This window comes from Olea europaea, unplaced genomic scaffold (genome assembly GCF_002742605.1).
Source record: "Olea europaea var. sylvestris unplaced genomic scaffold, O_europaea_v1 scaffold876, whole genome shotgun sequence".
Taxonomy (NCBI): Eukaryota; Viridiplantae; Streptophyta; class Magnoliopsida; order Lamiales; family Oleaceae; genus Olea; species Olea europaea.
The window spans coordinates 130,688-147,931 of NW_019267219.1; the positions used below are offsets into that span (position 1 = coordinate 130,688).

The 17,244-nt window shown below is 34.1% G+C and overlaps 2 protein-coding genes across 2 annotated transcripts; both read left to right on the plus strand.

Moving 5' to 3' along the window:
- The first annotated feature begins 3,102 nt into the window (after positions 1 to 3,102).
- On the plus strand, positions 3,103 to 6,148 carry LOC111392051. The gene is made up of 5 exons (XM_023017334.1): positions 3,103 to 3,388; positions 3,482 to 4,536; positions 4,613 to 5,259; positions 5,340 to 5,445; positions 5,528 to 6,148. Exons 1-5 carry the CDS (start codon positions 3,103 to 3,105, stop codon positions 6,146 to 6,148), a joined length of 2,715 nt encoding a protein of 904 aa, XP_022873102.1.
- Positions 6,149 to 9,368: 3,220 nt separating this feature from the next.
- On the plus strand, positions 9,369 to 11,782 carry LOC111392053. Its single transcript, XM_023017335.1, has 2 exons — positions 9,369 to 10,560; positions 11,628 to 11,782. The coding sequence occupies exons 1-2, from the start codon at positions 9,369 to 9,371 to the stop codon at positions 11,780 to 11,782; spliced, it is 1,347 nt and encodes a 448-aa protein (XP_022873103.1).
- Positions 11,783 to 17,244: the final 5,462 nt, after the last annotated feature.

Below are 17,244 nucleotides of genomic sequence, written 5' to 3' on the forward strand. Positions count from 1 at the left end.
GTCAGACAATTGTTGGGTTTTATCACCTGCCATCAACCGGTTCACATAGCATCAACTAGTTCACCTAGAAAAGCCTTGTTGTATTTTTATTTTTCCCATCTATCATTCATTTTATGTGTGTGCGCTCGCGCGGCAAAGATAAACGTAGAGAGAGGAAGATGGGGGTAAAGGAAGAAGTCATTGGATGATCACGCATTTCCTTTATTTGCACGTCTGATTTATCTTGTTAAGAGCTTAACGTGTCCACCGTTTTTATGGATGGTCAACTGCAAGACTCTGTCTTAGTACTCTTGTTTGTTTTGACGATATGTTAAACAATTTTACCACTATATTTGAACGGGTTGAAACAATGTTACGTCGAATTATTATGTTGTTTCAATTTACAATCAGCAAAAGCATTTAGCAATACACTAAACAAAGACAACCTAGTTTCATTTCAAATAATATGCATGAGATAAAGGAGTGGGGCCGGGCTCGGGAAAATTTTGATTTTTTTTCTTCTTTTTTAATTTTCTGCATTGTTGTTTTTAACCCTCACAGTCACATATTTATATTAAAAGTCTTCAATTCTTTTTCAAAATTGTGTTTTCAACAAATATTTCTGTCAGCATAAACATTTTTGCTAGTTTGATAACGAGTGAGCAAATTAAAAACAAAAGAAAATTTTACTTAAAAGTTGGGCCACCACCAGGAAGTGGACGGAGTGCCAGTGAGTGAATTTTTACTCCAACGATACTGACCATCAATATTATAAACCGTCGAAACCAGGAAAAGAAGGAAAAAAAAGGTTGGAAACTTTGCCATGATTTACCCTATTTTTAAATTGTTGAAAATCTTTTGTATTCAAGTTAGGGTGGAACTTGAACAAAACATATAACTGATCAGAGCTACATCCCCAAGTAATATGTGTGCATTATTTCCAACATGACACAAATCACAACGTTTTTCACTCGGAATATTTGACGTACTGAAGAACAAATGAGATGACTGTCGAAAAGTGAAAATTTATCCCTTAGCGTATCTTAAACTTAATTTCTAGAGCAAGATGTTGTCCTTTTTCTAACATGAACGGTTGAAGAAACCAACACAATCAGGAGACAAAAAGAGAGAACAGTAAAGAGAAAATTCAGAAGTGAAGTGGAATGGAAGAAAAGTTTTGTTCATAGTCTAAGAATAAATGCCTCTCTGAAAGAAAATCTTCAAGGAGGAAGAAGTGGTTGAGAGAGGAATGGAGGAAGAGCAAATGATCAGTAAAGAATCTATTACACTGCAAAAAAACAATAAAAATAAAAATAAAAATAAAAAAATCACTAAATAGGAATAGTCACCATTTTGAAAATGCATCGCAAAATTCAGACAGGTTAAAAACAAATATTCGCTGAATTATCATTTTATTTCAAATTAGTCTCTGAAACAGCAATTACAAGGACAGCATAGAAAACAAAAATCTGGTTTTATACCAATATCTTTATATAAACTTGAGAACAAAAAATCTGGTTTTATACCAATATCTTTATATAAACTCACGTCAGTGTCCATCTTACATAATTTGCATTGCTTTTGAATTCGCATTTGCTCGTGGCATTTAACTGGAAAACAATGACAAGTAGGAATGTCTATCCTCCATGTAAGCATTTTTAGTTTGATAACACAGTAAACAAAATAAATGGTTCGGTATACAATTTGGAACAAAAGAAATTAGGTGGCTTACTTGAATTTTTGTTTAAAGCTTGACAGATATAAAATTTCGCTCAAAGTACATTACTAACAATATTTTTAGCCTATCAATATATTCCGTGATTCTAAAATTGATTAACTTGTTGGATCATAGTAGAAATAATTGATTTGAGGATTTGAAATACAAATCCAGGTACCATGTGTAAAACATTATGCTTTATTAAAGATAAAGGAGACGTGTTGATCAATTAATAACATGATCTCTCGTCACCAATACTTCTTCATTGCCTACTTAAAACCCATATTTTGAATGATACCATTGCACGTATTCTTGATTGCAATGGATGGCTCCTCAATATATAACAGCAGTGAACACTACACCAAAAATCATCATTTACAACACGTAAACGGTAACATTCGGTAGTTAAATGTTGCTAAAAGGGTCTACGGCAACATTTTAATAAGCGAATGTTGCCATTAATTAGCATAATTGAGCTTTGGCAACATTTTATAAGTAGATGTTGCTAATGCCGCTTTTCGCAACATTTAATTAACGTTGCAAAAAGTTTTAATTTTTGCAACGTTTATTAAACGTTGCAAAAAGTTAATTTTATAGCAACATTTGACGAACGTTGCTAAAACTCACCTTTTACAACGTTTGTTGGCTGTTGCAAAAAAATTCCCTTTTGCAACGTTTATTGAACGTTGCGAAAACTTCCCCCTTTCGCAACGTTCAATTAACGTTGCGAAATGTAGAAAAAAACCTCAACTTTCACCCCCAAGTCCCAACAGCCACTCACAAGTCTTACAAACAGAGTCTTCCATCTCCACGGTGCCCTAACCTATCTTCCATCTCTCTCTCTCGCCTACAGTCCCACGAGCTCCGATTCTCTCATTTTCTCACCAAATTGTCGATGCCTATTTGCTGATTTTTGAAAGTTTTAGCACTATTGTCGTTGAATATGGGGTGTGATTAATCTAGTGAAAGTAGGTATTTTTTCTCTTTCTTTCTTTCCATTTTTTTTTTCTTTTCATTTGGGTTGAATGAATTACATGTTCTGCAGGCGGTGGGTTCAGGGACGGTTTCTGGTCAGACTCTAGTGGCGGCGGCTCTGGAAAACGGATATTGCAGCTGATGCCAGCAGTGGTGAGATCAGGTAGGGTTGGAATTTGAGGTTTTTTTTTTTTTTGGTGTTTAAATTGGTTGACGATAAGTTGAGTTCTTTTAGATCATAGGTGCTATTGAGATCAGTTTTATGTGCGTATATTCATATAAATTGTTAGGGAAGGAATACTTTGGTGGATATATGCTGCAATTTCAATACACAAAATCTATAATTTGCTGGTTCAGAGGCTGCCTTTTAGCCTTATTCTGTACTCGTGAAACTTTGGATACTTACACCTAGAGACATTTATTTATGCACGATGGAGGATATTCAAAACAGGCCTCATGAATTCATTCAGAAAATTTACCATTTGACCTTTTTGGGGCCAATAAGACTGATTTACCAACATCACCTAGGAATGCACACATCTCACTTAATTTTGCATTATCTCCTGGAAATTCCTATTTATATTTCAGCATCGGTGGGTGAAAATGTTGAGTTTTATTTAGCATTTTTGAAATGTTGTGGCACTCAATTTGTTTTAGTTTGTAATTTTTTTCTGGCATTTCCTGTGAAGTTAACTAAGTTTGTGCCAATAAGGTTTGGTTAATATCTTGTTAAATGAAAACATACCATGGTCATAAAACATAATTCTATTGTGTTTCTTTTTTCTCGACTCCTCGCTTTTCGATTGACAGAAAATAATACACTTCCGAGCTCATTTTATGAGATGAAAAAACTTGTTAATACATTCGATCTTGGCTATGAGAAGATACATGCATGCTATAATGATTGTTGTCTATATAGAAAGGAGCTTGAACATGCCGAGGTCTGTCCAAAATGTGGTTCCTCAAGATGGAAAGTTAACAAACGGACTAAGAAAATTGAAAAAAAAGTTCCTGCAAAAGTCTTACGTTATTTTCCGATAATACCAAGACTTAAGAGAATGTTTGGAATAGATGAGATGGCAACACAACTAAGATGGCACGCAAGTAATAAAAGTTCAGACGGCAAAATTAGGCATCCGGTTGATTCATTGAGTTGGGAAACAATTAATAGAAGGTGGCCACATTTTGCATCAGATCCTCGAAATATTAGATTAGGTCTTGCCACTGATGGATTTAATCCTTTCAAAGATCTAAGCTCTAAATACAGTTGTTGGCCAGTAATTCTAACTATATATAACTTGCCTCTCTCATTATGCATGTTAAAGGAAAGTCTAATGTTGAGTTTATTGATCCCGGGACCTAAGCAGCCTGGTAATGACATAGATGTTTTTCTGGCACCACTTGTAGATGACTTGATATTGTTATGGAATGATGGGGTTGAGATGTATGATGCAGTTACGAAGTGCACATTCAATTTAAAAGCTATTTTGATGTGGACAATACATGACTTTCCTGCCTATGGAAATATATCTGGATTGCCCGTCAAGGGAAAAATTGCATGCCCTATTTTTCGTGAAGATACATATTCAATATGGTTGAAGCATGGTAGGAAGTTTGCATACATGGGACATAGAAGATTTCTCTGCTTTAGCCATCCATTTCGCAAAAATAAAAGGTGGTTTAATGGACATATTGAAAACGGTATTGGGCCGAAGATGAAAAATGGTGAAGAAGATTTTACTGAAGTTGCTAAAATTACAAATGATTGGGGAAAATGTGGTAAGCCAAAGAGGAAGAAGAATACAACTCAATCTCACATTACGTGGAAGAAAAGATCAATATTTTTCAATCTACCATATTGGAAGGTAATTGCTGTAACGTTTCCCTCTTTTTAGTTAATACTTCTACTAGCGTGTAACTGAGCTTTTGTTTTATTTGTAGACTCTACTTGTACGTCACAATTTGGATGTGATGCACGTTGAAAAGAATATTTGTGATAGCATCCTCAGTACACTTTTGGATGTCAAAGGAAAATATAAAGATGACATTAACTCTCGTAAGGACTTAGAAGCTATGAACATTAGGCATGATTTGCATCCTGAGAGTAGAGGAGATAAATTCTACCTACCGGCTGCTCCTCACACTTTATCAAAACCTGAACGAGAAACGTTTTGCAAAAGGCTTGCTAACTTGAGATTACCTGATGGTTATGGATCTAATATTGGAAATTGCATTTCGATGGAAGAATTGAAGATAGTTGGACTGAAGTCTCATGATTGTCACATTTTAATGCAACAATTACTACCAGTTGCGTTGAGAGGGCTTCTACCTAAAGGAGCAAGGAACTCCATTTCGAAGTTGTGTTCATTTTTTAATGCAATATGCCAGAGAGTTGTGGATAGAAATAATGTCGAACAATTAGAGGAGGACGTGATAGAGATTGTACGCAATGAAGAATATGGTAGTGATTTCTTGGTTGTGGGGCGTACAATATCTAAAGGGAAGCCGCTTGTACTGTCTGATGACATGTTGAAAGTTGCTCATCATTATGTGTTGTCAAATAATACAGAAGTTCAACCATATATAGAGTATGTTTATTAAATAACTACTTCAATAAATTCGTAGTTGTATTACCGTATTCATTTTTTGATATATTGTATTTACCTAGGATGCATATGGCTGAACTCAAGAGTTTTGACAAGCGACTAGAAAGAAATGAGACTTTGTTGCATAAGAAACACATTGATTCTTTTGCTACCTGGTTGGATGATAAGGTTGGGATACCAAAAAAATATATATATACACCTCTCAGTTTTATTAGTTATTTTATTTCTAACATTTTCAAAATAAACACAGATTAAATGTCAACTGCTGGTGGACAATGTTTCGAGCAATTTGATGTGGCTTGCACGTGGTCCTAGATGTCAATCCATGTCATACTCTGGATTTGTCATAAACGGTCTTCGATTTCACACTAAAGATGCAGAGAAATCACGTCAAAATAGTGGCATTTTAGTTGAGGCAACAACTATTTGTAGATCCAGTGCAAAAGATAATGCGCATGCAGTTGGGCAAATTATTTATTATGGAGTTTTACGTGATGTTATAATTCTTGATTACAACGCATTTCATGTTCCAATATTCAAGTGTGATTGGGCAAATATCGTGAACGGAATAAGAAGGGAAGATGGATTCACTCTGGTTAACCTTCATGAGGGACTCAAACAATTTGAAAATGATCCTTTCATCTTGGAGACACAAGCAAAACAAGTCTTTTACTCAAGAGAGAATGAAACATCCAGTTGGTATGTCGCTTTACAAGCACCATCAAGAGACTGTTATGGTTCACACATGGAAGAAGATACTACGTATGAGATAACTATTCCACTAGATATATCACAACGAAATATTGATAATCTTGATGATGATGAGAATTATGCAAGGATAGGCGTTGAAGGATTTTTATGTGATCCGTAGAATAGTTTGGTAACTAGCTTATATCCTATTCATTTTTTAACATGTTAACATGTGATATATATAGTATTCATATCGTGCTGAAAAAACTCATTTTGAATTTGTTAAAATCTCTAACCTTTATTTCTTGTGATGTTCCAGATTTGTATTCTACATTTTGGGCAGCTTTCTAATCAACTGACAGTGCATTAAATATATTACGAAATGGACAATTCTGAGGTAATTATGTTTTCTTCAATTTGAGTAAGTTATTTCTTAAGCTTTGATCATAATGACATTTTAATTTTTGTGTTGCATTGTTACAGTCTACCAGGCGAGCTTCCAATAAGTGTAAACAACGGAGAGCTGAAATTGCTATGGCAATTCGAGAGAACAATAAGAAGAAGGTACGGATGTCGAGCGAAGCAGAGAAATCTTTAGCTACTCCAGTTGATGATGAGCAAGACACACCACCGTCAAATGCAACTGTAGAAGTTCTGAAAAAGAAAAGGGGTCCAACGCTAGTGAAAATGATTACTGGAAATAGTCATCAGAAGATGGAACTTGAATTCAACGAATATGGGCAAGTAGTCGGCCATAACTCAGTTAAGTTTGTTAGCATAGTTGGAGCCATGGTACGAGAACATGTCCCTGTTGTAATTAAAGATTGGCATTCGGTTGATGGGAAGAAAAAAATGGAACTTTGGAATTTCGTACAGGTAAATTTGTTAATTATATTGTTGAGATTATTACTATATTTTTTTCAGACTTTAATTTAGTTTTTTATACAAGTACAGCAAAGGTTCGATGTCACTGATTGTTATCAAAAAATAACATTTCAATATATGGAAAAGTATTGGAGGATGTTTAAGTCAAGGTTACGAAAACAAATCAGAACTCAAGTTGAATCTTCTGTAAATAGAGCTCGCAGTACAGCCCTTCTTAGACCGAAGAATATTACATCTGAAGAAGCATGGGAAAAATTTGTCGAGGAAACACTTTCAACCGACTTCCGTGTAAGTATATTTGCATACGAGGCTTCAACTTTTTATAATTACTGTACGTTAATACATTATGATTTCGCAATAGGAAAAAAGTTCAAAGTTTAGCAACATGAGAACATCTCAGAAACTTGTCCATACAATGGGTCGAAAAAGATATCCACGTATTGCCCATGAAATGTTAAAATTACAAACATATCTACTCTTCTTATTTGAATTGTCCTACTCTAGTATATGTAATTACCAAATATTTATTGCAGAGAAAAAAAATCGAAATATAAAGGGATTGAGAGCTAGAGTATGGACTCAAGGCCATCTTAGAAAAGATGGAAAACCGATAAACGAAGCCGTTGCCGACACTGTGGTATGTGTTTTATATTCAATGTTGAACATAGAATAAATTGATTTATTATATGTATCATTTGTTAATATAAATTTTGAGTTCCATGACTACAGAAAAGGATTGAAGCGTGTGCTGAAACAATTTCTGATACGCCAGCAGAAGACTCCATTCGCGATGATGCTGTTGCTCGAGTTTTAGGCCCTGAGCGCTATGGAAGAGTTAGAGGACTTGGATTTGGAGTTGCACCTTGGATTTGGAGTTGCACCATCAAAGGTGGATGTGAGAGTTAGAGAACTTGAAAGTCAACTACAAACTCAATCAGAAAGGATGAGAACATTAGAAGAAAAGGTTGACAAGATGGGAGCGTTAGAAGAAAAGGTTGAAGCACTTCTCAAACTATCTCAACAGGTTATAATTTTTTACCTTTATATATACTACGGTAACAGTACAACAATATAGTCAAGTACATGTAGATTTACTTTTCATAATTTTGTATCATCTTACAGAATATGGAGGATAAGAGTTCACATGCTTTCACTCCTCAGGTTTTTGTATCCTACATTATTATATATTTATATGTTATAAATCCAAATTATATAGAAATCTAATTGAATTTTTTTGGAAATTTTATTTTACTATGAATTGTAGTCACACCAAGGAAATGGTGTTCACGGAGGCACCGCAAATCTGGAAAATGCAAGGTGTCAATTATTACATTGGTATTTTGAGGAGGAAGAAGAAGTTGTTGCGGAAGGAAAGATTGCAACAACAGATCCATTTGCAAAGGTTCATCACTTACCACTTGGACGAGATTGCTGGAAAGTTTGGGTTGAGGAAGTGTACATGAATAGTTTGACATTATATAGACCGACAAATGAACTTCGGACTCTTAGTGAAGCCATAGGAAGTACTGTTGCTTGGCCGAAGAGCAGTATTAGGCTTATTTGACATCATATCTTAAGATTTCACTCGCTTTTTAGATCTCCTTTTTGGTTGATTAGTATCTTTAAAGTTTTTTATGCGGTTGTAGGGTTGGAAACTATCTGATATGATGTTCGCAACTAGGCGTGGCCGAAACGATGCATGTGCTTTTGTAGGAAAACAGATTTTGGATTGATATATAGGTTGTATAGGCTAGAGTTTCATGTATTTGCATTTTGTATGGTTAAAAAATATGTAATGAAATTTTAATCTTATTTCCATTTTGTATTTTCATACAGGTTTTATGTGTACTGAAAAAGACAAATTGAGTTTGTGCACTACTTTTTTCAATTGTTGGTAAATTTGTATTTATGATTCAGCAGTAATCCAGGTGAAAACAGAGAAAATGCAAGAAAAATGGGGAGCCTACGGCAACATTTTTTAGACGTTGCCGTAGTATCAACGGCAACGTTTATCTAACGTTGCCGTCTCTATCAACGGCAACGTTACATAAACGTTGCCGTTGACATGCTGTAGCATCTACAGCAGCGTTTAAAAAACGTTGCCGTAGTATCAACGGCAACGTTTATGTAACGTTGCCGTTGATAGATACGGCAACATTACATAAACGTTGCCGTTGATACTACGGCAACTTTTTTAAACGTTGCCGTAGATGCTACAGCAACGTCTAAAAAACGTTGCCGTAGGCTCCCACTCTATGACAACACTGAGGTTTGCAACATTGGTCTAAACGTTGCAAAAAGTCTTCGGCAACGTTTTTCAAACGTTGCAAAAGACCTTTTTTGTTGTAGTGGAAATTGACGAGGCCACTTCCTCAGTTAGCCAAGAAATTAAAATTCCAGTTCCCGAAGATGAATTTTCCGAAGAAGATCAGCTCGTGGATAGGCGTCGAATAATTAGAGTTCCCCATTTTCTTCGATTCAGAAAGTTACAAGAGGAGGATTAGTACACTCCTAAGATGGTTTCAATTGGCCCTTATCATCATGGCTTACCTGAACTCCGTGCGTCAGAAAAAATCAAGCATATAGTTCTGAAAGAATTGGTTTCAAGCAGCTATGCAGACATCTACAACAAGATTTTTGAAAAAATCGACCAGGTTAGAAATTGTTATGTTGGAATTTCTAAAGATAAATATAACGATAAGTCACTGACTGAAATGATGCTTTTAGACACCTGTTTCCTCATGTATCAAATGAAAGCTTCGTTAGACGTCTTATATTTTCACTTCTTTATAAAACATTTTGGAGTTTCTGCCACAGCTTTGGCATTTCAGGATATATATTTACTCGAGAATCAAATTCCACTGTGGCTGATTAAGAGATTGATCAATTTAATTAACAATGACGAGGAAGAAGAATCAACATTAATTGACAATTTCTTAAGTCGAACTGCTTTTGGCGATGCAAGTCTTAAAAGCATTCCTCGTAAAAAGAATGAGGAACCACTTCATTTACTGGATGCACTTCACGTAGTGCTTGTCAATGGATCGAATAATTCAAGAGAACCTGTCCAACCATCTTCTAAATGCACATGGCTCCACCGATGGCCGTGTATGAGGAAAGAATATCAAAGTAAATTTGGAATGTTCAGTAATCAATTTCGTTCAGTGACTGATCTGAAAGCAAAAGGCATCTACGTAAAACCAAGTTCACATTGTTTGAAGGATATTAACTTCGAATCCTACACATTTTCTGGACAACTTCAACTCCCTATTTGGTATTTCAGTTCAGATTCCAGTCGACTTTTGACAAACATAATTGTGCATGAATTTTCTATGGGAAATATGGAAGGCATGGTTACATTACTTTATGTTAATTTCTTGAAATCACTCGTCGTTGGAGTTGAAGATGTGAGAGAACTACGCGAAAAAAGGATAATATTCAGCAGCTTCGAGACTGATGAACAAGTTTTAAAAGTAATCAAGGAAATTGATACTGGAGGGATTCACAATTTTCCATTTCTTGATGAAGTGAAAAAGAAAATTGACGTTCACTGCAGTAGTAAGGCAAGGACATGGATTGCTGAGTTTATTCACATTTATTTCCGCAGTCCATGGACTCTTATTGCCTTAATCACGGCGATTTTTCTTCTTTGCTTAACTGTTGTCCAGACCTATTACGCAATGCATCCTGCATCTCCCGCTCCTGCACGTTCTTCCCATTAAACCACAAATGTGTGCTATCTTCAGTTCTTTCACCGTTTCTTTTACTTGCATTTCATTGTCTTGTTTCAATTGTATCTTTGTGTGATAAGTGTGATGTTATGACAATGTTTTATTTCATTGACTTATCTAAATTGTGTCTGCGTGATTGTAATTCGAGTGGATCAGTGTGATGTTATGACAATTAATATTTCATATTATATTACCGAGATAGAAAACTACGGTTGTATGTTGTTGAACTTTTTTTTTTAGAATCTGGTGACATGACTATGCTATCAAAATGTTTGTGTCATTGCTCTTCCTTTGAAATGCCATATTATATTTAGGGTAATTATACTCGCACCTTTATTTCTTCTACCACATATGGTTCTTCATATTTATTCATAATAAAACTTATGTCCATAACAATGTTTCGTACCATTCTTATCCTCAAACTTTCAACAATTAACACATTTTAAATTTGATAACAAATTTTATGTTCAAAAATCCGTTGAAATACTGAAAAAACAACTTATTTTCCTGTCATAATTTAAAAAATAAATAAACAAAAGTTCAATTTTATTTTTTTTCCTCATTTCAAAACATGAAAACGAAATATTTTCAGATAAATCATCATCAAGAACAAAACATACTAATTAATAGAAAATTCAAGATAAGAACTCGATGACAAAAAAAGTTAAAGAAATAATTAGCTACAATAAGCAAAAATTAAGGAGCTTAATCGTAATTAATATGTAGTATATCAAATAAAATTTGTGGTGGCAATGTTCATATTTATTACCAAGAAATTTATGTTTTAGTTGCATAATTACAAAGATGGTGAAAATGATGGTTTTTTAAAAGAAATATCCAGTTACTGAGGTTTCTGTTGCCATATTTGATATTCAATACAGGATTAGCGAGGTATAAATCCATAAGAAAAATGATCAAACTGAAAAGGAAACCACGTGCAGGGATTTCGTTATTCCCAATTGATAAACATAATTCTTTCTTTCTTTTTCTTTTTCGTTTTCTTTTTCTTTTTCTTTTTCTTTTTCTTTTTCTTTTTCTTTTAAGGGTCAATAACACAATCTATGGAAGAAAATGAAGAAATCACTCGAAAAAGAGTTGAGAGAACAGAGAGCCTTTTTCAGAAATCAGAACTGAATCTCAGTGCCAAAGGCCAACAAACAAAATGTGTAAAAGAGGCAACAAGTGATCACAGCCATTAATTAAAATAAATGGCTCACAACACAGGAGAAAGAGCACAATATGGGTTTCATCTAATCATCCACTGAGAAGCAGCCACGTGGAATATCACTTAAAAGTGTTGCATCTTTGAAAACACGACTTATCTTCAATCTTCGCCTTGGTTTCAAAATGCACACACTCTCTACAATATGCTTAATGGTGCACTAAAATGGAAGGTCCATTATCGCCACCCTGCCTGCAAAGAAATTACCCTTTATCAACATGTAGCAAAGATATGCAAATTCTGAACTTAACAAAAAAAAGTAATTTAGTATCCATATTCAGCTCCAGTACTGGATAATGTTACTGCTGACTCCAATTGAGATTTCCAGGTTATGCAATTATCGCAAGGTGTAAAATAATATGCCATGGTAGATTTTCTTTAACTTTTATCACCAGCAAAATCAGTATCCATATAACCTTTTAAGATCAATTTATCAAGTCTTTTTTATACACTAATCCTATATTTAAAGCATCAACTATGTATCGTAAAAGCCACTTCAAACCAGCCCAATGTAGTTTGGCAGGATTAAACATAAATCTGTTAAGGAAACTGATATCATAAGCTAGGTCAGGCCTAGTAATAATCATGGAAAACGTTAACAAACCAATTGCATTTGAGTAAGGGACATTATCCATTTTTTCTTTAGTCTTAGTTGATTGTGCAGTCGACACAATAAGTTGGACATTAACAGATTTAGCATGTTTTATTCCAAACTCTCAAATAGGTTTCTTGAGTAAATGTCAATCTATTCTCACATATATCTTCTTAGTTTCACCTACTTAATCTTTTATGTCAAATTCAGATTTTAAAAGGCTTTTCAATCTTATGACTTTCCTTTATTTGGACTAGCTAAAAAGATGTCATCCACATACAATAGTAAGTAGCCTTCGAAGCCGGATCTCATGTTATTATAGTCCGAACAAATATTACAGTCACTCCTTTTAAAACCAATTTTAAGGATATATGAATCAAACCTCTTGTACAACAGCCTAGGAATTTGTTTTGCCCATAAGAGTGATTTTCCAATTTACAAACAAAATCAATTTTATTCTTCACCTCAAAAACTTGAGGTTGACTCGTTTAAATATTCTCCTCCAATTCCCCATGAAAGAATGCAGTCTTTAACATCTAGTTGTTCAAATTTTCAATTAAATTGAACAACTAATGCAAGATGGATTAATTCCTTCTTTCGGTTTATGGATTATTCTTTGGTTCTTAGTTCTTATAACCAATGTTTAAGTTTTGTATTCGATTAAAGATTGCATTTCCTCTTTCATAGCCAATTTCCAATTTTCTAATTTTAATCCATTTATGACCTCTTCAAAAGAGGAAGGCTCTTTATGCTCTATGGCCTCTCCAAAGATAGAGGCAAAATCATTCAAATTTTGAGACTCATACCTAAGATCCAGTCATCTCATCTCTCTATCCCTAACATGCTAATAGTCTTCAATCGAGATAGTTTCAATGTTAGGGATGTTTTCTTCTGCTTCAGCTCCTCCAAGAGGATTATTAGCTTCTTCAATCACAGGTTCATTCTCATTATCTCCCTTTTGCAAAACAACAAGTTCATTCTCTTCAAATTGAGTAAAGTCATCTTTTGTTAACTTCACCTCATTCTGAAATTTCTTATCAATATCATCGTTCTGTTTTAGACATGGCATCTCAAATTCATTAAACACAACATTCCTGCCATTAATGATCTTAATTAACTTGCACCCCTAAAACCCTCAACATGTAACCTTTAACCTTGCAGGATTGCCTAACATAACACATTTTGTAGCTCTTAGCTCCAACTTACACTAAACTTGGTGTGCATAAGCAACACAACCAAATGTCCTTATATGTGCTAAATTTAGGGGCTTTCTAGTCCTAGTTTATGCAGAGTCTTGTACTCAACAGAACTAGATGGAGATCTATTGATCAAATAGGCAGCATTGCACACTACCTTAGCCCAAAACCCTTTAACCAATCTAGGGTTGATCAACATGCACCGACATTGTTCATTAAGGTCCTTTTCATTCTTTCTATTGGAGTGTGTACTTAACTGTCCCGTGTCCCATGATTCACTTTTGCTTACAAAAGTTAACAAATTTCAAGTTGCAAAACTCAAGACCATTATTTATTCTCAAACTTTTTAACTGCTTATCTAATTGATTTTCAACAATTTTAAGTCAAGTCCGAAATTTATGAGAAGTTTCAAATTTAGCCTTTAAAGGATAAAATCATACTTTTCTAGAATAATCAACTATGAAAGACGGAACCCGCTTATTTCCACCAAAGGTGATATGCTTTTTTTGTAATGTCTTGAATTTTTATCATTAATCATTAGATTAAAAATCAGGATTTAAATGCGCTATTAAATGACCTTGTTAATTACTAGCCAATGGTTTTAGGACCTAAGTAAAGAGTTAATTTGGAAGTTAAATGAAATTATATGTAAATATGTCAATTAGTCATGATTAAAAATGATTTATTTGACCACATACATTATTCACCACATTTTAAACAAAGTAATTGCTTTGATCACATAAATAAAGATAATTGATTTGACCACATGCATTATTTACACCAAAATTCAAAGCAAGTCAATTGATTTGATCACATGGCTAAATGTATTGATTTGACAACTTTCAAGGCAATGCACATATTATGCTTTGACCATACCTAACATCTGGTCATTTCCTTTCAACTTTATACTTATAGTCCAAGATCTTGCACTATAAATAAAAGTTAAACTTAACATTGGACTATCCCTCACCAAGTATTTACACTCTTTTTTTCTATCTCTATCACTTTGCCTCTGCACCTTTATTCTTTCTCGTCTTTTTCATATTAAATATAGTCATATATTTACACAATTACACAACCCGACATGCGACTCAAGGATCTCCCTCTAACAATCACTTCTATCATTTTTGAATTGTCAAGTGAAAAGTAAGTGTAGCAGTACAAATTGTTCTTTCATTATTTAAATTACTGAAATTCATGTTATGAATATGATGATACAGAAATCTAAGTTATGACTATGATAAGGGTCCCATAGATGTAAGTTCAAAGGATCGGAGTTTAGCTACGCTACGCACAAAAATATAGCCACGAAGTTCGGATTTTAATTCTTATGTCTCCATATGTATGTTATGATTTTCCGTAATTAAATATGAAATGCAAATTCGTTATTACTCATTTACTGAGATTTGTCTCATATGTATATGTTAAATATTTCATAGGTAACTAAAAGAGATAAGTTCGAGGCAAACGAATGTAAATTATGCTTGCATGGTTGAAAATGAAGAACGATTTAAGTAGTTAAATATTTTAATGATGTTCATTTTTTTTTTAAATTATTTTAATTCTTTCAGGTTCAGAAAATATTATGTTCTTTTTCATTATTTATAAAAGTATTATTTTACGGTACATGTATATTGATTCCAAAGGAAAAATTTGGATTGTTACAACATGGTATCAAGGCGAGTCTACATATCTATAGACATTTTTTTAAGGAAAAAAGGGGATTTAAAGTTTATTATATCGCTGCCACTTTTCAATGTCCGATACAATCGAATCAGGTAAAAAAAAATGTAAATGCATTAATATTTAATGTTATGATCATATAATGATGATTATATTATAATCACGTTCATTATGCTTACATATGTTTAGAACGTGTTAGTTTATGAGAAATTAAACATGTTTATACACGATTATATGAATGAATATGTGCAAAATTATATTTAAGCAAATTAAAATTTTGTTTATGAAAATGTGCTTATTTACGTACAAATTTCTCTTAAATGTACCTTATTAGGGAAATTTTCTAAACTCTTGGATAGTGTAGATTTATGAATGTTTAAACTTCAAAAAATAAATAAATAAATAAATAAATAAATCAAGTTATGAAATTCACAATTTTATGATATTATGTAACTTTAGACTATTAAGTGCGTTACGGAATATATTAGAATAGTTGACCTTAGAAAGTCTCTCGATCAAATAATAGTCAAACGTGGAAAATCATACCTCGAAATATCTTCATTTTCTGCTTATTGTTTAAGTTTTCTTGGTTTGCATATTCGAAAAACTAAAAAACTTTGTCAAAAGGACGTAAAATGTCTTAAGAGAACTTAGAATTTAAGTGGTCCAATTGTGATTCCTCTCCTCACCAGGAAGCCACTCAGACGAGCGTTATTCAAGCTAATAAAACGAAAACAATATTGTATACTCACTCTAAATTTAAGAAGATTTCCAAACTTTATTCTTCTAAATTAGTATTTTACAAAATTTCTACAAAATATGAAAAAAAAAATTCATCATTTAACTTTTTGTTTATCTTATAATATTTTATTAAGGTTATGACATCCCAAGGTAGAAGAGCAAATAACAATGACGAACAACCCCAACCTAGTGGCATTGACCCACTGTTTGCTCAACAATTTCTAGCTATGTTGAGCACGTTCATCCAAGCAATAGTGCGACAGCAAACACCACCACAACAACCAACACCATCACAATCGTCGCCACCTCAGTCCCAGGCACCAGTAGCGACTAAGAACAACAAAAATATTGCTGTGGTTGTCCTAGAACTTTTCAAAAAGCAGCATCCCCCAACATTCGAAGGTAATATCGACCCATTGGAGGCAGAGGATTGGCTAATGGGAATAGAAAGAATTTTTGAGCTCATTGACTGTCGGGATAGTAAGAAGGTTATCTGCGCAACATTTATGCTTAAGAAAGGTACTATGCATATTGGTGGGACTCAACCTCAAGGTTAAGGGCTCGCGGACATATCTTGACATGGAATGAATTCAAAGAACAATTCTTGAAGAAGTACTATCCCACAAGCATACACTATCAGAAAGAAAGGTTCATCAACTTGGTTCAGGGCTCGATGTCCTTAACTGAGCATGAGAGGAAATTTAAGGAATTATCCCGTTATGCCCCTAACTTGGTGGACACGGAAGAGGACATTTTGAAGAAGGGTTGAGAGGTCATCTAAGGTAGGCTTTGGTAGTGCTTCAACTAAGAACCTACCATGAAATGTTAACTAAGGCAACTAGCATATTTCAAGCATCACATTAGTGGTAATAACAAGCATGTACAGCCAAAAAAGCGCAGGTAGGAAGATTACAAGAGAAAGGGGAAATAGAACTTCGTAAAGAAATATAAAGGAGACTCAAGTGTAAACAATTATCAATAGTATCCAGATTACGACAAGTGCCAACAGCGTCATGCTGGAGCATGCCTTATGGGGATAGGTGTATGCTTCAATTGTGGTGAAACGGGCCATGTAGCGAAAACATGCCCAGGTACAGAAGCAAAAGCAACAATAACAGAAGCCTGGGAATCCCCCTGGAGTCAAGCTAAGGTAAATGTGCTCACAGAACCGGAAGAGGACAAGAACCGCAACGTCTTAGCAGGCAATATCCTTATATCTTGAACCCG

Bases quoted from the DNA above. Each gene is read 5' to 3' on its own strand.
- LOC111392051 (XM_023017334.1), top strand. From the start codon at position 3,103: ATGGAGGATATTCAAAACAGGCCTCATGAATTCATTCAGAAAATTTAC. The intron at 4,537-4,612 runs GTAATTGCTGTA...TTTTATTTGTAG, and splicing joins TCAATCTACCATATTGGAAG to ACTCTACTTGTACGTCACAA. The intron at 5,260-5,339 runs GTATGTTTATTA...GTATTTACCTAG, and splicing joins GAAGTTCAACCATATATAGA to GATGCATATGGCTGAACTCA.
- LOC111392053 (XM_023017335.1), top strand. From the start codon at position 9,369: ATGGTTTCAATTGGCCCTTATCATCATGGCTTACCTGAACTCCGTGCG. The intron at 10,561-11,627 runs GTTCTTCCCATT...TTTTCTTTTAAG, and splicing joins TGCATCTCCCGCTCCTGCAC to GGTCAATAACACAATCTATG.